This window comes from Colobus angolensis, unplaced genomic scaffold (genome assembly GCF_000951035.1).
Source record: "Colobus angolensis palliatus isolate OR3802 unplaced genomic scaffold, Cang.pa_1.0 Scaffold434, whole genome shotgun sequence".
Taxonomy (NCBI): Eukaryota; Metazoa; Chordata; class Mammalia; order Primates; family Cercopithecidae; genus Colobus; species Colobus angolensis.
Genome location: NW_012117755.1, coordinates 1,833,518 through 1,859,212, shown reverse-complemented (window position 1 = coordinate 1,859,212; position 25,695 = coordinate 1,833,518). Strand labels below are relative to the sequence as shown.

General features: G+C 35.0%; 1 protein-coding gene across 1 annotated transcript in view; it reads right to left on the bottom strand.

Annotated features, from left to right (window-relative positions):
* Positions 1-25,695, bottom strand: part of DMD (dystrophin) — a 2,170,472-nt gene that overhangs the window by 1,343,298 nt on the left and 801,479 nt on the right. Inside the window, exons 28-29 of the mRNA XM_011957103.1 lie at positions 22,753-22,887; positions 19,798-19,947 (exon numbers count right to left, since the gene is read on the bottom strand). Coding sequence (XP_011812493.1) covers positions 19,798-19,947; positions 22,753-22,887 — 285 coding nt within the window. The remainder of the gene's footprint in view (positions 1-19,797; positions 19,948-22,752; positions 22,888-25,695) is intronic.

The following is a 25,695-nucleotide window of genomic DNA, read 5'->3' as shown; positions in this document are numbered from 1 at the left end:
TCATCATAAGATTCACTTTGTTGCTCTGTTTTCAAATTAGTTTGTCCTGTTTTTTGCTAAAGGAGGTCTCACACTGTGTTCCTTGGACACGAAAGACGAAGTAAATTAAAACTGTGTTGCTTTAACCCACTTTAAATGTAACTCTTGTGAGGGGCTTTGTACAGTGGTTTTTCCTGTGGCATATTTGTTAATGTATTTAATAGGGATGTAGGCTATAAATAATTAAAAAGATGTGTACGTGTTTGAATACATATCCTTTAAATATAAAATAAAGAAGGTTACATTATTCACAAGAGGCTTCTAGATTTATGTTTTGTTAATGTCACTAGGTTTGAACACACCTGGGGTAAAACCCAAAAGCCATGTGCATGGAGCTCCTATAATTTTCTTTATCTGGAAAGAATATAAATGTGAAAACTCTTGGTGTCATGGTTAATTGGAACTTCATCTGTGTTAGGTTTTAGCAGGTCACTGACGTTCTTCTGCGACCTCTGAAGGAAGCACACTTGAAAGTAATGTTTGGGAATCATTTTATCAGTGGAACTTGGCATTAGATAGCCATCACTTTCAAGTAGAGCATTGATAGAATGGTCAATGAGCTATATAGTAATATATCTAAGACATTTCTGGATTCTTGCTGTATCCATTTATCTTCATGGGTAGACAAGTGAAATTGGTCTTCTGCCCTGACAGGAGCAAACTGATGCTTTATTTAAGTTTCAAAAAGAAAGTGAGTGAAGCATTACTCAGTAAACATAAAATAAGTCTACAGGATTCATCAGATCCAAGCTTTCTCAAGGTAACTTCAGGAGCCACCCTAAGTCAGTGAAATTTTTCTGGCCCAATGGCGTGGTACTCTTTGACTACACATGTGTTCATATTATTAAAGTTTTATTGGTACAGGTAATAATTAAAATATTAAAGTCACTCTCTCCTGATATGGAATAGTGAGACAGAATCAGATTCCAGGGATGACTTGGTCAGGATTGAGACCACATGTTCAAGCAACATATAAAGTCTATATATGAGACAAAAGTCCAAATCTGGGGTTAAAATCAAGTTGTAACATAAAGCAATAAATGGTCAGGAATAAACAAACAAAATATAGCCACTGAACAAATTAATTGATTTTTGACAATTGCTCCTCTTATTGTCTCAGGAAGCCATGAATGCAGTGACTTTCCTAACGCAAATTATAGGCAGGGAAAAGATGAGAAGTCAAAATTAGAAAAAATGTAGCTGGTGCTTCTAAGTCGAGTGGTATAGGTTAATTAGCCAAGCATAGAAGTACCCAAGTGAGAGAGAGCATACTGAGGCCAATTGCAGATAGGTTGGTGGTTGTGAGCAAACTAGTCCTTGCGACATAGATGAACTAGCCAGTTGATACTCCTCTTAAATAAGGGCAGTGATATCCAGTCAGTACAGTAGTGTAACAAAGATCTCAGAGTGAAAGAACCCTTGGAACTAGTTAGTCCCTCTACTTAGGAATTCAGACTCTCAGGATAGAAACTCAACACAGCATCTCTGGCTTTCTGGACTTAACATGATGTGTGGGAAGCAAATCCATCACACTTCCTTTTATAGGCCAGGTAAGGATGGCCACACAGGTTGCCTATGAATAAAACCGTTTCCAATCTTCAGTCAAGCAGTGTGAAATACAGCCTTGATAACTAGAAATGGTGTTTTTCTGATGTGTATTAGAGAGCTCTGCTGGATTCCTTCTACTGTGATGTAGGCTCATAATAGTCTAAGGCCAGTGTTCAGGTTCTCTTGAACTAAAGTGCTACGGATTTTGCTAGCCTCTGTGGTCAATTGTAATTCATATTGGTTCCAACTTGAAATTGTATCGGAGAACCTGGAAAAATGCTCTTCTCTCCTGGAATGTCTGGGACGACTGGTCCTTTTGTGTCCTACCCAAATACACGAAGATTAACAATATTTATTTATCACAAATACTCCCCAGATGATTGTCATGGCTCTGGAGAAGTTGATGGGCAAGGCACAGTTTGCTTGTGGCTTCCTGTCATCTTACTTATCCACACTACATTGAAAAAGTCCTCAGGTCTAGCTCAGTCAATATCTACACTGTTTTGTCCTAAGGTTATTACAAGGTTTTCTAATATTTTGTGCTCCAAGTTGTTAGGATAGACAAGACTGCAGTTTTGTAGGAAAGAGCTCCTGCCAGGATCTTTGGCTCCGATATGATTCATTTGGATGGGATGTGCACCTCGAACAGCAGGAACAAGGTGTAGGGAAGAGCTGCTTTTCTTTCTGCTTTCTAAACATTCTTTTATAGTGCTTTAGGAGTGGGTTGGGAGTGCAAAAAGATGCCTCGTGTGTTTATGTGAGCGTAGGGAACAGATAAACACTGGCAGAATGATGCATAACACTCAATTCCTTGTTACAGACTAGGGTCATCTGCCACAAAATGTTCTTACAATACACTAAGCTGGCTGAAATAGAAATAAACTGGTTTCAAACTTCCTCTCTTCTGTATGTCCTCACCACCCCACAATGGCATCTTCTCATCATCTATAGATGAAACCCATTGTGCTGGAATTACTTGGCATGGGAGAGGAATAAACAGGTTTCTGGTGTGAGGCTTTAACTTGTAGGATTGTTAAACTTGTTATACAACAGATATAGCTGAAGATTAAGATGTGGACAACGCCTACAGCCACACAGGACTGCTTAGCATCTTCCCCACAGAAAATATCTGTTCTGTCAACATCATGGTTTGGGTGAGGGAGAGAGGTAACGTGTAATGAGGACCCTAGTGATGCCCTTTCTGTGTCATCAAAAATTTGCTGCAGTTTCCTAGAAAGTGTTTATTCTACTCCAGCAGGGAACTGTGGCTCTGAAGGAAAACCACTTTTTCCTCTGCTTGGTTTAGTTGTTGAGGAATTGGAAATGAGCTTCGTTTCTGGAATATAGAGATCATCTATCTGTCATGAGCAATGGATGGGCAAGAATAAATTAGTGGTCCACAGTCGGAATGAATCTGACACATAATGTACCTTAGCAAAGTGGACCTTATACATGTGCTGATAAAGGTCTATCTAGACTAGGATTCACAAACCTGAATAATAATCAGAATGAACTTTTCCAAATACAGTTCTCAGCCTCAATCAAAATCTACTAAATTAGAAAATCAGACAAGAGTCAAAAGGGGGTATGTGTACACTAAAGTCCCTATACCCTTCTATCTGTGTAATTTTGGTGATGAGCTAAAATTGACAAGGTCTATGAAGACTAAAGTTAGAAAGAAAAGCTGCCTCAAATAACAACAACAAAATAACAGGTAAGAAAATGCAATCAGTTGGGTTCACAGCAAAAAAGAGCAAATGATAGAATGCTATGAACTTGGTATTAATGCTGGTCAGAATACACGAAACACAGTGAGGCAGAAACAGTAAGGAAATTCTCCAATTTTATTTGATACTTTCAATGGAAAATTACTAATGAATATATGCATTCTATGATTTAAAAGACAGCTTGATGAACTTGGAAAATATTTTTATTCCTCGTTCCATATAGGGACACTAGAATACAATGCAAATAAATGTTGTTTAACATTCCCTTTCCCATTTATCTTTTTTTAAAAAAATAAACATTGTTAGAAATTTGGCCTGAATAATAAATAACAGATTTGATTATTCAATCTCAAGAATCTATGAAGTAGCTTGCAAAGAAAGTGGTTTTAAAGAAGTTGAGAGTGGTAAAAAGTAAGATGAAAGAGGGAGGTGAATATCTGCCTTCAGAACAGTATTTTGTGTTATTGAAATTAACTATTAATTGTCAAGCATGGCAGATAAGTAAAAGTTATTGACAAGTTTCATTAAAATAAAGATATAAACTTGAGGAACTTCTCTGAAAAGGTAATAGATAAACTTAAAAGAGAAATTTCAATCCAAAAATTTATCCCTAAAATGCTACTTTACCAATCCATACTACTGATTTAGCTTTTACAACTGATTAGTTTTTAGGCCTTAATATTTTTCCTTTATGTATTAACTCCCTCTTTTGCTATTCCAACTTTATTGTTTTTTTGGTAGGCCCTTGGAGAAGAGCTATTCCAACTTTAGAAGAAATAACTACCAAATTATGACAAATTTGAAGATACCATTAATTGGATGTGTTAACGCTCATTCAGAAATATATTAAAGCCCTCCAAGAGCAAACGTAATTTGTCCAGAGTATTTAATACTTAAATATTAACCATATATTAAAATGCAGTACATGATTATATGTATATATATGTGCTTATATACATGTATATATAAATATATGCAAGTATATATGTGTGTTTGCATGTCCCTTTGTGTCTGGACCCCAAAAATGCTAATATCCTATACTAGGCATACAGACAGACAAAAAAATTTAACTGTTTTATATAATATTTTGGAAAAGTAAATGCGACTATCCAAGGAAACATTATTGATTGAAGTAGGGTAAATTATATCTAAAATTAATGGAATTACTACTTACAAAGAAAAAACCCATGATTCATGGTGATTAAAATAAAAATTAAACACATTTACCACAGACCCCTTTGTGAAGGCTATGTACTCTTTCAGTTCCTGTAGCTATAAAATAGAGGGTAATTACATTCAAAATACAAGATGCATTTTAAAACATTATTAAAAACAAGAATCAAGGTAACTCACACAATTGATGGTAGGACAAGAAAAATCCCTTTCTCAAATAACAAAAGAAGATACAGGAAATAGAGGAGGAAACACTTCTAATTTACAAAGAAAATAACATATACATTCGTGACTATTTTTCTTACATTAAAGAGGTCTGGGCTATTTAGTTTATTATCTGTGTGTAAATATTACGCAAGTGAGTTTCTTCCCCTCAAAATGTAATCACTGTTCTTGACCAAGTATTCAATTAATATTATGAGAACAAGTTGCATAGTCCACTACTCAGCTGAAAACTGCAGTCACCTTGGACACAGATGTGTGCCATAATAGTCTGTTTGCAGTGCAATTTTTATATAAAGACAAAAGTTTTATTGCAGAGCATTCAACCTAGGAGAAGTCAAGATTCAAGATATCCAATATCCTTTTTTCTACTGTAAGGAAAGAAAGCTCTAAATTCAAAGTATGGAAAGATGTAATCCTAGAAGCTATATCCATTGTTAGCACACTAAGAATAAGACAAAAATTTCACCTTTCTAAATATTAAAGCATTTATTAATTATCCTCAATGAAATATCTTCAAGGAATGATAATCTATAAAAGTGAGCCTAAATTCTTAACTCCCAAACCTTATCAAAAGCAATTCAGGTGTACAAATAACCAAATGTATAAGATGACACCCGAAATTGGCTTCAAAGGCATGCGACCTGTGCAGTTATGCAGTAACCCATGCTTAGGAGAGCCCATGCTTGGTTTAATGCTCTGCTATTGCCATCTTACAATGCTTAATTTTTGAACATGGGACTCAGCGTTTTCTTTCTGCCCTGAGTCTCCCAAATTATGGAGCAGATCCTGATACTTTGGGAAAAAATAGCCAACAGCTAAAAGACTGAAATAAAAATCTGAATTAAATTGGTTAAGTTAGAAAGATTGTAAAAAAAAAAATATATATATATATATATATTTACATGAAATTCACATTAGAGGCACTAGGACATTGTGACATACTGGCGTTAACCTAATGAATGACCTGCAAATATGAATATAGCTGGAAGAAAAGCCTTCAGACTAGAATCCTAGTTGTTTCAGAATATAATCAAATACACCTTGCAGATGCTAATCAAAGATAACACAAAGAAAAGTCCCTTCACTTTTGATTTTCTATGTGGCTGTATGTGTGTGGTTTTAAATAAAATTATTTTGCAGAAAATCACGGGAGAAAGTCAGATAAATGATTATTTCCATTGTGAATAATTGCACTGGCTACTACTGAGTCTACGATATTATTCTCTAACACTTCTCCTGATTTTAAATGGATCTTTAAAACAAAAGAGCTCCTATTCCAAACACTTTTCATTCTCATTTCCTCAGAGGTACCAGTTCTCCATTCTCCCAACCCCCTTTCCCATGCAAAGAATCCTAAACAACCTGAAAACAGAGTTAGCTATTTCTCAGGGATGAAGTCCTTGGTGGATAAATTTTCTCAAACTTACTACTCTCCACCTCAAAACATCCTTGTCTTATCTCAATTTTCTCTTTCCCACTTCCAAAGTCAATCCTTCCATTTTTTTGCTTATGCATCCTATCTTGTAAGACTTTGCTCTTATATATTATGTCTTTCTATTGGATCTTCCCTTATACTACAAACATGCTTAATTTTTTATTATCCTGAAAATCAATAACACATCTTTTCTGCCCTATTACTATTCAACTTCAGTTACTGGCCTTTCTTTCTCATGTTTTCATCATCACACATTTATTGCCTCTATTTCCCCTGGCCATTTTCTCTTTTACCAAATTTTAATCTCACAATTGTTCCTCCTCACTTTGGAACACGGCAACGATATTTAATGAGAGAAGGAGTGAATAGGAAATGAGCAAAGAAATATAGCTAGCGGAGGCATCACGTTAGCTGACTTCAAACTATACTGTAGTGCTACAGTAACCAAAACAACACAGTACTGGTACAGAAACAATCACACAGATCAATGAAACAGAATGGAAAGCCCAGAAATAATGCCACACACCTGTAACCTTCTGATCATCGACAAAGCTGACAAAAGCAAGCAATGAGGAAAGGACTCCCTATTCAATAAATGGTACTGGGATAACTGGCTAACCATATCCGGAAGAATAAAACCTTATACCATATACAAAAATCAACTCAACATGAATAAAAGACTTAAATGTCAAAACAAAACTTTAAAAACCCTGAAGGATAACCTAGGCAATACCATCCTGGACATAGGAATGGGAAAAGACTTAATGATGAAGATGTCAACAGCAATTGCAACAAAAGCAAACATTGACAAATGAGATCTAATTAAACTAAACTTCCTCACAGAGTTCCTCTGTTGAACTCTGTCAACAGAGTAAACAGACAAACTACAGAATGGGAGAAATATTCTGCAAACTGTGAATCTGATAAAGGTTTAACATCCAGAATCTCTAAGGAACTTCAACAAATATATTTTAAAAACCCAATCCCATTAAAAATGGGCAAATGACATGAACACATATTTTTCACAACAAGACACACATGTGGCCAATAATATGAAAAAAAATGCTCAATATCATCAACCATTAGAGAAGTGCAAATTAAAACCACAATGAGATGCCATCTCGCACCAGTCAGAATGGCTATTATTAAAACGTCAAAAAACAACAGATGCTGTTGGGACTGCAGAGAAAACAACATTTATACACTGCTGGTGGGGGTGTAAATTAGTTCAACCCTTGTGGAAAGCAGTTTGGCAGAGCTAAAAACAGAGCTAACTTTCAACACAGCAACCCCATTACCGGGTATATAGCTAAAGGAATAAAAATTGTTCTACCACAAAGACACATGCACACGTATGTTCATTGCAACACTATTCACAATAGCAAAGATACAGAATCGACCTAAATGCCCTCAATGGTAGACTAAAGAAAGTGTGGTGCATATACACCATGGAACACTATGCAGTCACAAAAAGAATGAGTTTATGTCCTTTGCAGGAACATGGATGGAGCTGGAGAGCATTATACTTAGCAAACTAACGCAGAAACAGAAAAGTAAATATCACATGTTCTCACTTACAAGTGGAAGCTAAATAATGAGAATACAGGGACACAAAGAGGAAACAGACACTGGGTCCTACTTGAGGATGGAGGATGGGAGGAAGGGGAGGATCAGAAAAAATACCTATCAGGTAGTATGCTTATTACGTGGGTGATGAAATAATCTGCACACCAACCCCCCATGACCCACCCTTTACCTGTATAAAAAACCTGCATATACACCCCCAACATAAAAGAAAAAAAAATAAAGAAATAACAGCTAGTAATGACCCCTGCTTTAAGTTCTAGGTCCTGCATTTTATCTATGAACAACTCAGAAAGAAAAGAGCTCAAAATTATTTTAAGTATTTTTATGTCCCAGGAGGGGGAGTTAAATTTTAGAACTTGGGTTGTTATTGGTTTGCTAGCATTCTACCACTTTAGAGAAAACTCAGTAGCTTACGACATTTTACTCTTTAAACACAGCTCACCTGGTTCATATACTTCACATTAAAGTTGAACATCTCCAAAACCTTAGTCCTTAAGGGTAATCTGATCAATAATTTAGTATACAGATTCATCTTTTTTGGACTACTTTTTTTTTGCTGAAAATAATACCTATATCTTAGAAGTAAAACAGATGAAGAGTCAGCCTTTTTTTCCCCTTAGATATTTAGCTTCTTCAATCATCTGGAGCATAGATTTAATACCATCTCTTTATGGCAACAGCCTATGTATAGCCAGAGGCCACAAGTTTGCTGTTGTTGTTGTTGTTGTTGTTGTTTTTTGAGACAGAGTCTGGAGTTCAGAGGCGCTATCTCAGCTCACTGCAAGCTCCACCTTCTGGGTTCACACCATTCTCAGAGGCCACAAGTTTTGATATTTCTTTCTAGTAGTACCCTACCTAGTACCAGCAAGCATAAAAGTGGGCCTAGTGTGACTGAAGTTAAAATAACTTGATTAATACAAAAAAAAATATGTCTCTCATTGCCCACTAGATGACATTTAGATCTGCTGAGATCATCTTTCAGATCTGCTGAGAGAAAGGCTGGTAAAGACAGACAAGAACCAAAATTCGCTTTAGAAGTTTTGGTAAGAGAACTTTCAGGGATGAGATGGCATTAACAAAGGTGGGGAAAACGGTGTTGGGTAGCTTTGATAGGAGCTGTTATCTGAGTATGTCAAGTTTGAGTAGCCTGTGAGATATCCAAAGAGAAAAATACACAATAGGAGGCCGGACATATGGTCTGAAGTTAAGGGCAAAAGTCTGTGCCAGAAATAATATTTTAAGAATAATTAGCATGTAAATTGTATTTCAAGCCATGACATTGCATAAGGTATTATAAAGAGTGAATATAGAAAGGAAAGGGAGCACATTAAATTTAAACACTGTTTCATACACACCTGGATCCAGTTGGTCAATAATTTGTTTCAGAACTTTTCCTTATTAATTCATGACTGAAATTGGTATAGGGTTTTCCTTCCTGTTTCATTTTTGTCTGATTTTGGTAAAAAATATTTTCTAACCTTGTATTTTCCAGACATGTATACTGCTTTATATATTCTACTCTCTGAGTTTGTTGATGATTGGAATTATCTATTCCTAGAAACTGTGTTCAAATTCGAATGTAAAACAATCTCAGTCTAATGTAGTCTTTGTAGGAAGACATTTAACTTGTGATTAAATTTCTGTCTCCTCAGGCTTTCTATATCCTCTTTCATCATTTTTGTAGCAATATTCTCCTAGAAATTCATCCATTTCACTTAAGTTTCTAAATGTATTTGCATAGTTTCTAGTATTTTCTACATTTTAAAAGTATGCTATAACTGTAGTTGTAACGTTTTCATCCTTAAAACTGTATTTTTTTTACTTTCTTCTCAGTTGATCTCTCTAATTAAAACATAAATATGGGCATTTAAATTTTTTTGATTCCATGTTGTTTTTATTTATTTCTGCTCTTCAATTCTTCTCTTTCCATTTACTTTCTCTGCATTTATTATACTTTTCCCTATTTTCTTGAGATGGGCAGTTAGCTCATTAGTTTCAGTCCTTCTCTTTTATAAAAATTAACAGGAGCCAATTAGTTTTAATTTTAATTTGTATTATCACTCAGTTCTATGAATTTTAACTATCCATTTTGACCTCATCTTTGACCCATGAATTATTTACTTTAGTCAAGTTTTTACTATTGATTCTAACTTGTTACAAATTTAAGAGCATGTGAAATGTATTGACATTTCTATGCACTTGAGACAAAATTTATACTCTGATTTGGGGTTCTCTATACAGTCTATATCCAACTTATCAACTGTTAATCATCACTGTCTTCACTAACTTTTGTCTGGTGTCTTGAAAGAAAGAGGCATTATGAAATTTCCCACCATGCTGATGTAGTTGTGTATTTCTTCTTGTTATTCTGTGAACTTTTGCTTTATGTAAAGTTATTTTCCCAGGTATGTACAAGATTTTTTTTGTTTGTTTTGACACAGTCTCATTCAGTCACCCAGGCTAGAGTGCAGTCTCAGCTCACTGCAACCCCTGCCTCCCAAATTCAAGCAATTCTCCCGTCTCAGCCTCCCAAGTATCTGGGACTACAGGCATGCACCACCACGCCTTGTTAATTTTTGTATTTTTAGTAGAGATGGAGTTTCACCATGCTGCCCAGGTTGGTCTCGAACTCCTGACCTCAGGTGAGCCACCCACCTCTCAAAGTGCTGGGATTAGAGGCGTGAGCCACCATGCCTGGCCAGGTATGTACAAGTTTTAGAACTGTTATATTTTGCTCCATTTTTTGCCTAATAATGATATTGACCATAATGTCTATTTTGCTGGAAATAAATTAGGTGTCTAAGCTTTTTATTGATTAATCCTTTCTTAAAAACAATATACTTTGAATTTTGATGCTTTATTCTGAACATTTCTACAGTAAATGTATTGAGCAAATAGTTTTAGGACTACAGATTTATTTTCTTTTTCCTCTCTCTCTCTCTCTCTCTCTCTCTCTCTCTCTCTGTCTCTCTGTCTCTCTCTCTCTCGATGGAGTTTTGCTCTTCTACCCAGGCTGGAGTGAAATGGTGCGATCTCAGCTCACTGCAACTTCCACTCCCCGGGTTCAAATAATTCTCCTGTCTCAGCCTCCCAAGTAGCTGGGATTACAGGTACCTGCCACCATACCTAGATAGTTTTTTGTTTGTTTGTTTGTTTGTTTTTATTTTTAGCAGAGACCGGGTATCACCTTGCTGGCCAGGCTGGTCTGCCTGCCTCAGCCTCCCAAAGTGCTGGGATTAAGGCATGATCCACCGCGCCCGGCCACTGATGTACTTTTCTACCATCTATTTTCTTCTATTTTTTTCTATTTCTATTTTCTACCATCTTATCTTTTATTTTATGCTCATCTCATATTTTTCCGATTTGTTTTCCTTCTTTCTTGCTTTACTGCATATTGATTGAAAACTGTTCCTTTGATCATTCTTTTATTGCTTGCAAGCTGAATGCTCCATTAGTGGTTATCCCTGACAATTTATTACAGCATAATAAAGTCGAGATTTAGACACTATCTCTACCCTCTTTCTAAATAAAAGGGCTTGTGACTGTACTTCCCCTCCATATTGTTCTTAATCTAGTATTTTAGATCAAAATTATTGTAAATGCAAATTAGATATTCTTATATATTTTATGCAACGAATGCCTTTTGTATTTAAAAGCTTAACTATTTTTTCATCATACTTACTTGTATCTAAAACCTTTGCAACTTATTTTTCTACTACTTCTAATTCTTAAGACTTATTTTAGTTGTTTTTGTAGTAAGGGTCTCTTGGGGTAAAATCTCACTTTCACTCTGATAATGTCCAATTTCCTCTTACTCTGAAGAACTAATTTTGTTGAGTTCAGAATTCTAGGTTGACAGTAATTTTTTCAATATCTTGAAAATATTTTTCATTGCTTTATTCTTACTCATTGTTGTAGATAAGAAGTCTAATGTCAGTCTAAATTTCATTCCTTTGTAGGTTATTCATCTCACCTCTGGCTGCTAATATAAATTTGTCTTTGGATTTCTGCACTTTCACTGTGATATGTCTGATGATTGGATTTGTATTTATTTATTTATTTTTTTGCCTGTTACATAATGTGCTGTTTAAATAGTTTATGTCACTGGCTCTCAAAAATTTTCCTTTAATATCCTTCATATATTACTCCATCTCCATTTTTTTAAAAAAATTCTTATGACATACAAGAAAGCTGTATATAATTAACATATACAACTTGCTGAGAATTGAGATAAATATCAAACAATAAAAACATTACCTCAGTCTATGACATAAACCTATTCATCATCTTCAAAACTTTCCTCCTGTTCTAGTATTATTGTTATTATTATTCTGTAACAGAACACTTAACATAAGGTCTATTCTCTTAGCAAATTTTAAGTAGAGTATTGTTAATTACAGGCAATATGCTTTACAGTAGATCTCTGGGAATTATCTATATTATAAAACCTCAACATTGTACCCTTTTACAAATACCTCTCCATTTTTTCCCTTCCCCCAGCCCCTGGCAGGAAGCATTCCACATTCTGCTTCCATTAGTTTGACTGTAGTAGATTCATAATATAAGTGGTATCATGTACTATTTATCTTTCTATGTCTGGCTTACTTCATGTAGCATAATGTCCTCCAGCTTTATCCATGTTGTTACAGCAAACAGCAGGATTTGCTTCTTTTTAAAGGGCTGAGTAATATTTCATTTTATGTATATACCACATTTTCTTTTTCCTTTCACCTGTCAATGGACATTTAGGTTGTCTCCATATCTTTGCTATTGTAAATAGTGCTGCAATAAACAATAGAGTACAGATAATCTCTTTGACATTCTGATTTAATTTCCTTTGGATATATCCCTAGACGTGGAATTGCTGGATCATATGGTAATTCTATTTTTGTTTGTTTGTTTGTTTTGTTTTTAGGAATCTCCATACTGTTTCCCATAGTGTCAGCACAAATTAATATTCCTGCCATCAGGGTACAAGGGGCCCTTTTCTCCACATCCTTGCCAAACTTGCCATCTCTCAATTTTCTTTTTAAATAGTTTCCATTCTAACAGGTGTGAAGACATACATCATTGTGGTTTTGATTTACATAGCCCTGATGATTAATGATTTTGAGTACCTTTTTCATATATATGTGGGCCATATGTATGTCTTCACTGGAGAAATGTCTATTGAGATTAACTACCCACTTTTAAATTGGATTATCTGATTTTTACACTGAGTAATAACAATCTCCATTTTCTTTATTCTCCTCTTTGAAAACTCCCATTGAGATAAGTTATATGTTCATATTCTATTCCCTACCCCTGTATCTATTACCTTCTTGCTCACATCTTCCATCTCCTTAGTTTTTGGTAACACAGTCTGTACATTATCTTTTAGTTTTCTCTTAATTCATTTCTTTCAACTAATATGTGTATATATATGTATATATATATAATATATTCATTTTCTAATTTTTAATTTTAGTTGTTTAATTTTGATTTCTTTATTCCATTTTTACAATGTTTTATTTTTAAAATCTTCAATAACATTTCTATAATATTTTACCTATTTATTTTATACTATACATCTTGCAACTCTAATATCTGAAATTCTAGAAGTAAACTCACCCTTTGTTGTATGAGCTGACTGTGCTTCATGACGGCTTTTCTTGTGTGTGTGTGTGTGTTTATGTGTTTATGTTGAGCTCAAATTTCCGAGTTTAATCTGTGAGGACGCTGAGGGCACTTTTCGTGGTAAAGAATTTGCATTTCCTTCTAACTAATATTAGGACGCGCCTAACCTAGTGCTACTTTGACTTAATCCCTTGTTTGGATATTTCTTTACCCTTTGTGATAATACACAATCAAGGGTTCCTCACCTTACAAGAATAGGCCTACACACATTTTCAGGTGGCATTATCATAATTATTCTTACTATTACTTTTCACTCACAGTGAGAAGAGAGATGCCTTTTTATGTTTGTTCTCTGTGCCGATAGAAGTCTCTCTGCCCATTATTTTACTGAGAGAACCCCAGTTTTATGTGGCATCTGTGTTTAGCTTCCCCATTTTCTTGAGCCAGAGGATATTTCCTTTCCACCAAATGACTTAATTCACCTAAAATTGGGGTTCCCAGTATTAGTTTTTAACTCCAGGGCAATACAAATGTCAGTGCTCATAGTCATATTACGGTATGACTTCAGTTTCATCTGATTTTTTTCCTGGCCTTTAAAAGTTTACTTATACTTCCTTGAAAACAAAATAAAATATATCTACTAGACATTTTCCAGCATCCTGGTGCTTTGCAGAGGGCATTATAGAAGACTTAGTTGTCCTAGCCCTTGAGAACAGAAGTCAGCCCTATCACAACATGTGTGAAGTAAGCTAATCAAATCTATTTCATAAAACAAATGTGGGATTTAAGTTTGATCTTGCTTCTAACTGCCTAGCAAAAGGACTGACATAAAACTGTGCTCAACAATTAGTGGCTATTTCTCTTATTATAGACAGATATTTTCTAAAAATAAGCATATTGACAAATTAATAAGGCATAACATGTCACTTATTTTCCTAGATTACTTTATAATCTTCCTTCAAGGAATATTCTTCCATTCTGGCATATCTATGCTAAGGCAGATGTGACACTGAGGGAAAAATTCAAAGTCATAACTACCAGGAAAAATTAATAGGTCTCTCTAGCAGTCTATCCTAAACATTACTATTTCAGTAGAATTAACCAATTTCGATCACTTTCTCTTTTAGTATATTTGCTATTTCATGTCAGGCAAAACAACTTACAGTCATCTTTGAAAGTGACTGAAATGGGCGCAATATTCCATGAAACAGGTGAAATAATCACTCATCAAGAGAAGCGGTAAAGGCTTTGGACTTCTAAATGTGTGACTTTAATATTTAAGACTCTAAATTTTATTTTAATTAGTCAGCCCTAATATTTCTAAGGTCATGTTTTAAGTTTTCCTTAAAAATTGGGAAGCTAGTTAATTGCCATATTCACTTATTAGCAGAGAGTTTTTATATTTAATGCATGAAAAGGGTCACAGAGATTGGAAGTAGTACAGCCAAATGGTCATGTGCCTAGGCTTCAAGTGTAAAGAGATGGGTCTAAATGCTCAATCGGTTCTTCCTAGGGCCTTTACTATCCTTTCCATTTCTATAGAATGGGAATATAAAAAACCCTATATCGGCCAGGTGCGGGGGCTCACACCTGTAATCTCAGCACTTTGGGAGGCCAAGGCGGGTGGATCACCTGAGGGCAGGTGTTTGAGGCCAGCCTGGCCAACATGGTAAAATTCCATCTCTACTAAAAAATACAAAAATTAGCCCGGCATAGTGGCATGCGCCTGTAATCCCAGCTACTTGGGAGCCTGAGGCAGGATAATCGCTTGAACCTGGGAGGTGGAGATTGCAGTGAGCTGAGATTGCACCCTTGTACTCCAGCCTGGGCGACAAGGCAAGACTCCATCTCAAAAAAAGAAAAAACAAAAACAAACACCACCCTGTATCATAAGGCTATTGTGAGAACTAAATGAGAAAATACATATCTGACATTAAAACAGTACCTGGACCTCTGTAACCAAATACTATTACCAATATTATTATTCATTTTGTTGCATTACTAAAACATCTTTGGCTGCTTGGTTATCCTGTTAGAGAATAAAGCTATTATAATAGTTATAAAAATTATATGATTTGGTATGTCTTTTGGAGATGTTGCCTGGTTTGCTAACCATCTTTCAAATCATTACTCTGAGTAGAAAATATACTGCCATATGATTATCAAGAATGAAAGATGCCTTTTGAAGTGATGGAAATAATGTATTACTTATTTGAATGCAAACTCACACTCTGAAATTAGGAATGGGATCTAGTGAGTCTCTTTTAAATATTCATAGGCAATAAAAGTCTGGCTGTTTGATTGATTTAACAGGCAATTGAATGTTACCTTAGTTCTGCATAATTGCAGCTATAAGAAACATTAGGTAGGCAATATAAAAACCTCGCAAACCTCTGACATAGGCACTTAATTGATTTTTAAAAATGGGTTAAGGTTCGTCTTCGAATTAAAGGGCACTTTGTTTGTTAATAGAAAAACTGGCTGAAGCAGAAGAATCGCTTGAACCCAGGAGGCAGAGGTTGCAGTGAGCCAAGATCGTGCCATTGCACTCCAGCCTGGGCTTCAGAGAGAGGCTCTGTCTCAAAAATAAATAAATAAAAATAGAAAATAAAAATAAAATAAAAACTGTTTTTCTTTAACCAACCAAAAATCAAGAAAATCATGGCCTAAAACAAATTCAGAATTCTTGATTATAACACATTAATGTACAAGATTTTTAAAAATTGATTTAAAAACTCAGTTACTTTAATCATTTTGCTTCTTCAGCCCCTCAGATAATTTATCCCAAGGCTCATTCGACTGCATCAAAACACCAGTCTTTCTAACTAGATAGTGGAAATATCCAAAGGATTGATTTAGCTAACAAAATATTAGCTGTGTCTTTATTACCTAAGTAGTTTGGAATTGATCAAAGTGCTGAGCAAAGCCCGAGAAATACAAAAGTCCTATTATTACATATTGTTTTAATTTAACATTGTATCTTTAAGGTCATATCAGTTTATTACATGCTGATACTACAGAATTTGAGAAGGATATCATGTTTAACACAATGTGGTTTTCATGAACGTGGTAAAGACTACAAATGCTTTATTTTCACTGTCAAACAGCTCCAAATTACTGGCCAAATATGTAATATAAACACAGCTAGGACTGATAATAGTTTCAAGTTTATTTATTTTAGATTTATTGTTATTTTAACACTCTGCTTAATTGATCATTGAGGTTGAAGTGGAGAGGTTCTGATTTTAAGGCTTAGAGGGTGATAAAAATCCTTTTTATCTATCTTAGCATTTTATTTAACTAATGGAGGCATGTGCATTTCATTGTATTTCATATTGTACCATCTGCATTTATTTACCTATCACTGCCCTCAGAGGGATACACACACACACACACACACATTTATTTATTTATAGATATATTCACATATGTAATATTATGTATATATTTATACCCAAACACACACACACACACCGCACACACACACACACACACACTTTTTTGAGGGCTGATACCCTAGCGTATGATCTAGTAAAGATAAAATAATTTATTAAATTTATTGAATAATTTATTGAATATATACTATGTTCCTGGAAACATAGTAAGTACTCTAAGTGCAGTATTTTATATTTTGTTTACAAAAAAAAACCCATGAAACAGGATGAGGAAATGGAAGTTTAAAAATGTTACTCAAGATCACATAGCCAGTGAATTACAGAGGGATTTGCCAGTTATCAATTTTTTGCCTTTCAACATAATCCTGGTTTTGATATGGGAACATTTCTCCCCTTGTCAGCTGGCATGCTATTAAGTTCTATCAGTAAAGGGTGCTGGAGTGACAATGGGGGAGGTAGACGTTTGTCTGTTCCAGTGTGCTTTCAATTCTTTTTCAATCCTGTGCCTCTAGGTTGGCCTATGGAATGCCCAGTAAGGCTCACCTCACCCCCCTGCTTTACCCAAAAGACTTCCAGCAACACTATGGGTCTTGTTTGACAAGTTCTATGGGTACCCAATAAGCAAGTTGAGGATGGGTGGCAAATCCATTCGCAACTTCCCGGAGCCCCACCTCATTTCCTGAAGTTTAGCAGCATCCACTACAGGTAGTTTCCCAACATGTCCAATGAATACACCAGCCAGCGTTCTAGCAAATTCAATGGTTCCCCACCATAGGCTACTTCTCTGTGAATTCTGTCAGCATTCCACTCCAATATTCTCTTCACACTAGCTTCAGCCCACTGGCTATAGACTTGTTCTGGATTGGGTCAATGAAGGAAACTTCTCTGTCATCCCATGGGAGGCAGATACACCCTTTCTAAAGAAGTCTGAATCCAGCCTTGGGTTAAGATCCTATCTTTCCATATTAGTTCCTTTTTTGGGTACTATTCCTCAGGCTTAGGGTATTCTTTAGAGATCTCTTTTATTCTCTATTAAAAATTAATTTCCAGTAAGTAGTTAATACTTATTTGTGTTAAACTTTCTCTGTTTAAGTGACCGTGCGGTTTCTGTGCCCTGTCTGGACCCTGACTAATACAAGGGGTTACTCTAGCCCAAGTTTCAAGTATTTTCTTATTCAAATTTTTATGCTTTAACAACTCAGTCCAGAAAATAAGAGAATAGGTGTTGAACCAAGGTATGCTGCTGAACTGAATTATGTTTTATTTGGGGGAAATGTCAGGTTTTATACCAACAACCTTTGAAATAGGTTATAAGTAGTTTTGTGTTAATAAAGGATTGTAAGATAATTACATTAATAGAGTTAATACCAAAGTAAAATTAGAGACGAAGCTATTCCTAAGGACAGAACAGATGAGTACTGAAAAATGTCAAACATTAAAGTTGGATCTCGGCCAGGTGTGGTCATTCACAGCTGTAGTCCCACCACTTTGGGAGGCCAAGGCAAGTGGATAGCTTGAACCCAGGAGTTCAAGACCAGCCTGGACAACATGGCAAAACCACATGTCACCAAAAATAAATAAATAAATAAAAAATAGCCGGGAGTGGCAGCATGCACCTGTAGTCCCAGCTACTCAGGAGGCTGAGGTGGGAAGATCACCTGAGCCCAGGGAGGTTGAGGCTACAGTGAGCCATGATCATGCCACTGCACTCCACTCTGAGTGACAGAGCAAGACCCTGTCTCAAAAAAAAAAAAAAGAGTCTTTTCACAGCTAAGCCAAGGTCAGCTTTACAACAACTTTTAATTTTTTGCTTGAACTGCTCTCTCCTACCTGACACTAATATTCAAATAGAAACAAAATCACATTCTAATTCCATATCAAAACCCACATTGAAATGATCTTTGATTTACTTGCCACATAGCCATATCTATTTGACTCAGATCCAGCAATAGTGCAACAATGATGAAGATATCAAGAGATTGTTTGGATTTCCCCTTTTCCAATCCCCAATTCCTTATGTTGATTTGGATAAAATATGGATATGCCACCCACCAAATATAGTGGCAGGATTCCAAACTGGAGGCCGCTGCCTGTACATTTGCAGATATCTGCCCCACCCTCACCTACTTCTCTTCAGAATTGGAGAAGAGGTTTTCCCACTCAAGATGTTCTCCTTCAATCTGTACGCATGTCAAAAGGTCCCCGACATTGACTATTCAATGAATCATTAAATAGTTGATGGTTTCTGGCATACTCCCCTAGTTACTACCCTCCTTATTCTTTTTCTCTTCATACCTTATATTATTTGTTTTTATGTCTTGAACATTCTAGGAAATCAATAACTTTTCCTTAACTAATCAACGTTTATAAGTTATGAAGGATAGGAAATTTTTATTATCAAACCATAGAACCATATCTCACCTGTAGTAAGCTGTACTCAGTAAGTGAATATAAAACTAAACATTATTATAAAATAGGTTTTCTTCTTAACAAATAATTCACCCTTAGGAGAGAGTATGCAAAACACTGACTAGGAGAAATTTGCTATTTTGTTTTAGTATTGATTTGAAAAATCACACCATGTGTGATGTATGAAAATTTATCTAGAAGAAATTTAGTGTTATTTGTGAAGAATAAATAATACAGGGTACTAACAGAATTGCATGTATTATTAGCAGATTACATGTGACACAACAAATGTGTGTGGAGTGGAGGGAGAAGGATAAAATGAGAGAGCAAGTGAGAAAGGATACCCACACATACTGGATTATCTCAAACAGGATAAAGAAGTCTGCGGTCAGAGTATGTAGACCCAAAAAGGTTACTATTCTTGGTATGTCTCAGTTGCCTTTTAAAAATCCTAACTTACAATGTTTTTGTGAAATCACATGATATAATACACATGTAAAGAATTTACCCAGTGTCTGGCCTTGGACTGTCTCTGAAACCTGCAAGCTAATATTTAAAGTATTGCTCATTTTATCTGAGAGGCCTGTATCTGCTATACATTAATACAAACTAGATTAAGGAGATTTTTCACTTATCTTCATACCTCTTCATGTAGTTCCCTCCAACGAGAATTAAATGTCTCAAGTTCCTCATTGATCAGCTCATCCATGACTCCACCATCTGTTAGGGTCTGTGCCAATATGCGAATCTGATTTGGGTTATCCTCTGAATGTTGCATCAAATTTTCAAGTGACTGAAACACATTTGCAATAATTACTATTTCTCTTTTCTTCCTAAATAAATTATCACACAACGCTCAGTATCTTCTGATTTACATATAATTAAGTCATAATCAATTTAAAACAAATTTTAATTAGGATTAGAAACACCAAGGAGCATTTTTGCTTCAAAAAATAGGATGTCATTCATACAGGAATCTTCATGGGATTATGACAGTGTTGTGGACCGAGAACTTAAAACTTGATTCACAACCACCTTTTTCCTTGATGTCCCCTAACTCTAAAACCTGAAGAGGTAGAACACTGAATTTCTCAACTTCTCTGATAGCTAATGGTGTCCAAGTGACACAATTTTGAAAAGGAGTACTCTCTCAAGAAGAATCCTTTTGCCCTTCCTACTTGTTTGCACATGCATGGCCTGGAGGTGTAACAATTATCTTTGCATGGCAGGCGGTGACTCTGAGTGTGAGGTCCTTCATGCTCAGGAAGAGAGAGCAGAAAGAGAGTGCCTACTCGCCTCATAATATGGCTGAACCATCCTCATCCCTGGGTAACTTCCCTTCACTATTCTTTTTGTGGTGAGAAAAGATCATTTTGTGAGCTTAAGCCGTTGTCTGATTTTCTGTTATGTATATCCCAATAATACCCATCTCCTATACTGCTGAAAATTGACAAAGTTGCCTGGCTAGATAATATGATGAAAGTGAATCTCAGTGTCAAATGTAGGCATGCTGGAAAACAAAGGATTCAATTTCATCTTACTGGACCTCAAACATATCTGTAGAACAAGCGATGGGCATATGTTCTAATACATTTATTAAATATTCTGTTTTCCTTGTTTTAAAGAAATGAAAATGTTCCAATACATATTTGTAAATTTTCCTGTTTATGCATTTTTCTTGAATTTTGAGCAACCTCAATATATTTTCCTATTAAGTTTCAAGAAAATAAAAATATAGAGACTTCCTAAATACATTTATATTTAAAACATCACCATAACCTGTAAAATACTTAAAAAGCCATCAAATTTTTGAGTAGAACAATGAAATTGTTAATAATTTTCCTTACAATTTGTATTCCTTATTATTTTTAACAAATCTTAATTTTGTAAATATTTATTTGCAAAATGGATGTAAATAATTTTAATGGATACTTTATTTTATAAGACGTAACGAAGTATATACCTTGATAAATTATTTTAAAGGTGGATGAAAGGCAACAAAGCAAAATTAAGGGATCAGTTATAAATATCTTGAGTTGTAAGAAAACCTAGAAGTCGTGCAGTGTTTCTATCCTTGATACGTGGTGATCTAGCCCTTTTCACTCAAAATGTCCTCCTGGATGAGCATCAGCAACACTACCAAAGAACCAATTTTACGTATGTGTTTATTTATTTTTTCACTGTGGAATCTCATTTATTGGCTCCATTATCTGAATTAGGAACAATCAGAAATTATGGCCACAAGATAGAAATAAAAGATAAGAGCACTTGCAATCCTCCTCCTCGCTGCTTATCTGTGTTGTGGGCATTGTGAGGGCCTTGCCTAAAATAGTAAATAGTAATGGTAAGGTTTTTTTTTCCCCATCTTTTCCAAATACTCTTCATTATGGCTTCAAATTTTCTCTTTCCTTAACATTCCTTTTTGAACATGCCCTAGTTTTTCAGTGCATCACTTAAACTGTGATATCAAGAATTCAGCATGGTGCTCCATGTACAATTTGACAATTTCATAGGACAACAGCATCATCATATCTTCTGTTCTGGCCACTGTCCTTTTATTAATGTGCTGTAAGTTTACTGCATCTTTTCTAGAACATGTAACACATTGTTGATTCACAAGAAATGTTTGGTCAATTAACTTCTCTGAATACAACAAATTTATAGTCATGGTTAGTCAAATAGGGCCAAAATTAAAGCCCACTGAAGATCTCATTTGTTGTACTTTAATACCTTTGCAGGTTTTATAATTTTCTTTTGAAAATTAGGAAGTTGAATAAAATGATCCATAGGTATCTGCTCTGATGTCCTAGGATTACAATTCTATTCTGTCTAAAGAAATATTTTATATTTTCTTCACATCTTGAATAACTTATGCTCCTTATTTTATAGATTTACACAGGGGCTATACTACTTATAGCTTTATGTACATATACTACATACTCTAAAACAACATATTCACTACATATAGGTAAGTCAAAAGTATACTAAAATTCATAGAGCTTGAATGACTAAATGTCAGAAGTAAGTCAAAGTTTATAAATGCAAACTCATTTAAAATTTAATTATTAAAAGTCTCCAAAGTAAAACTTAAAAGTGTACTTACATTTTATGAATATTTTAAAGATATATTTCTAATATTAAAGCATATCCATTTAATAACTCAAAACATTCTGTAAGGTATAAATTTTTGATTTTAAGTAAGTATAAAATATGTTCCAATTCAATAAATGCAGCTTTTAAACTGGAAATAATGTTTCATATTATCATCCTGAGTAGCCCTAAGGCAGTGATATTGTTTATTCACACTGTCTTTGCAGGTTTGTGGTAGATTAAATTAGGTAAAGTATCTATGTAGAACTTAGTGATACAATAAAGGCAAATTTCCTCTGTAAGAGGTTATTTAAACCCTTTGCAAAATCTTGTGACCTAGAAGGTTCTTAGGGGGAACAAAGGCTTTGTCCGAAGTACCAATGCTGAGTGATAACACAGTAATTATACTCTCTTGGGTTGTTTTCTTTGGATTTGTCTTTTATTTGGTACTTGACCTCTTTTAATAACGCATATAAATTATCATCATTTGGTTTAATTTACAACTTACATGTAGCACCTCAGAGATTTCCTCAGCTCCGCCAGGAATGTTTTCAGTGGTTTTAAGTTTAAGTTCAACTTCATTTAGCCACTTGTTGGCTTTCTCCAAGTATGACAATAACTCATGCCAACATGCCCAAACTTCCTGAGAAAGAAATATGTATCACAGATTAAATATTATGGTAGAAAAGTAAATGTGAAACTTTGCCATTTCATTTTTAAAACTTCTGAAAACATAACACTTTATATTTTTCACCTTTACTTTGTAGCAGATAATTTAAAATGCAGCTAGTCATTTTCATCATCTAATACCTCTATAATTAAAAGTCATTAAGAAAACATTTTATTACATGAATAATGGACGAATTCAAAATACAGTAATTTACTTTTTAAAACAAAAATATGCAGCAACATTGCAGTCTGGGAAATACAAAAATAAAAGCATATGTAAAAGCACATATGTAAATCTAACTCCCTCACACATCACTGTTACCACTATTCTGTGACCTCCTCTGAAATTTAACATATATAATTTGATAGTTAAAATTTTTTTTTTTTTTTTTTTTTTGAGGCGGAGTCTCGCTCCGTCCCCCAGACCGGAGTGCAGTGGCCGGATCTCAGCTCACTGCAAGCTCCGCCTCCTGGGTTTAAGCCATTCTCCTGCCTCAGCCTCCTGAGTAGCTGGGACTACAGGCGCCCGCTACCGCGCCCCGCTAGTTTTTTGTATTTTTTAGTAGAGACGGGGTTTCACCATGTTAGCCAGGATGGTCTCGATCTCCTGACCTCGTGATCCGCCCGTCTCGGCCTCCCAAAGTGCTGGGATTACAGGCTTGAGCCACCGCGCCCGGCCTTGATAGTTAAAATTTAAATGAGTTTAACCAACACTCTTTTCACTAAACACTGTATCATACAATTTTCTCTATTACTAAGAAGACATATTTGTAATGAAAATCTAAGACTTCATTAAAGTGGCTCTATCTTAGTTTAGCAATATACATTTATTAGATAGACTACTTTTAGTTTCGTTTGCTATTATAAATTTATGGTAAACATCATCATGAATATGGACTATTTTTCCACTTTCTTATTGTTTCCTTGAGGTATATTATCAGAAATATTAGTACTAATTCAAAGGCTTGATTATTTTAAATGGCTATTGATTTGTATTATGAAACTGATTTATATACAGAAGTACTCATAAAAAAGCAGAACTTGAAAATTTCTACAAGAAAATATAGAAGAAAATATCTCTGACTTTGGCATAGAGAAGAGTATCTTAAGTAAGACACCTTGTAAAAAAACTGACCATAAGAGAAAAGAGATGAATACATTTGACTACATTAAAATTAGAACCTTCTATTCATCAAAGGACACCATCAAGTAATTAAAAAACAGCCTCAAACTCGAAGAAAACAATTGCAACATTTGTAACACATAAGAATATGAAAAATAATGCCAGTAAGTCAAAAAAAGATGAATAACCCAATCTATAATGAAAAGAAGACCTGAACCAAAATCTTAAAGAGAAATACGTATATACAATAAACATGAAGATATGTTCAACTTCATCAGTAATCAAGAACACGTAGGCCAGGATTACAATGAGATACCACGTTGATTGACACAAATGAGAAGTTTGACAATTCCATGTGTGAGGGAAGATATACATCAACAAAAATTTGTATTTATTGTTGGTGGATGTGTGTACTGGAATGACCATTTCGGAAAATAATTTGTTATTCTAAGTAAGGTGAACATTCACATACCCATCAAGACAACAACTCCACTTTTTGATATACATATCCTCAGAGAAAGTGTTTAACCTGGATAACAAGACTGTTACAACAATGATCATTTCAGCACTTTCTCTAGTAATCAAAAAAATAAAGGAAATAACGTCCACTGCTAGGAGAATGGAAAAATACACCGTTATCTTTTAACAGGGAATACAGACATGACCATGAAAAACTTCATCAAAAAGAACCATAAGAATGAATCTCAGACACAAATATGTTGGGTGAAAAGACCAAGTCCTAAAAAACAAAACTATATTAAGTTTACCATTACTGCAATACTGAAATTAAGCACATTTGTTTTTTCATTCATATGTGTGTGGATCTTTTTAAACAAAGGAATAACAAAGGGAGCTGTCTACATGGTGATTGTGTCTATTGGGGAAAAGACAGAGTGACGCAAGAGAGGGTAAAAATATAAAAATGGTCATATTCTGTTAGCTTTGTAATTGTAACTACTGGACGAACCTATTAAGTACAGTAAGTACAATGGAGCAACCATCAACACTTACTACCATTTGCCCCCACCTCACTACCTACCACCAAAACTAAAGGCTTGAAAGGAAGATTTATTTTAGGAAGATCTCAACAATTAATCAAATTTCCCCAAGTTCTCTTTGTTCATAGCCCTTAAAACGACACAGAGCATTAGATCTCTATCTGATGAAAAGTATCAGTCTCACCCGCCTGGCAAACGTACCAACCTTTTATACTTGCTTCGTATCTTACGTACAGTTTATTGCAAAAAGTGAAATTAAGTATTTCGCTTTAAAAGGTGATAGAAATCTTAAATCTGGGTCATTTCCAGCTCCTGCTGGACTACAGGCTGTCTTCATTCTGGGCAAAGATCCCAGTGGGAAAATATAAATATCTTCTTAAATACCTGAGGGTACCTTAGAGCTTTGAAGACAAGGAGACGTGATTGGTAATGTGTCTTATTAACTTTGGTGCAGATTGAGGTAATGAACTACCTTGCTGATTTAACCGTCAGAATGGATGGCCTCTTCTGTCCTCAATGCATCTGAAGGACACAGCTGGAGAGGCTGAATGTACCAGCTTTACAGGTCACCTTTGCAAAATAAAATATAGTCTTGAAGCCCAAAATGGAGCTAAAAGCCACTTAGAATAACTGCTAAGCTTAACAGTTTGGAACTTAAAAT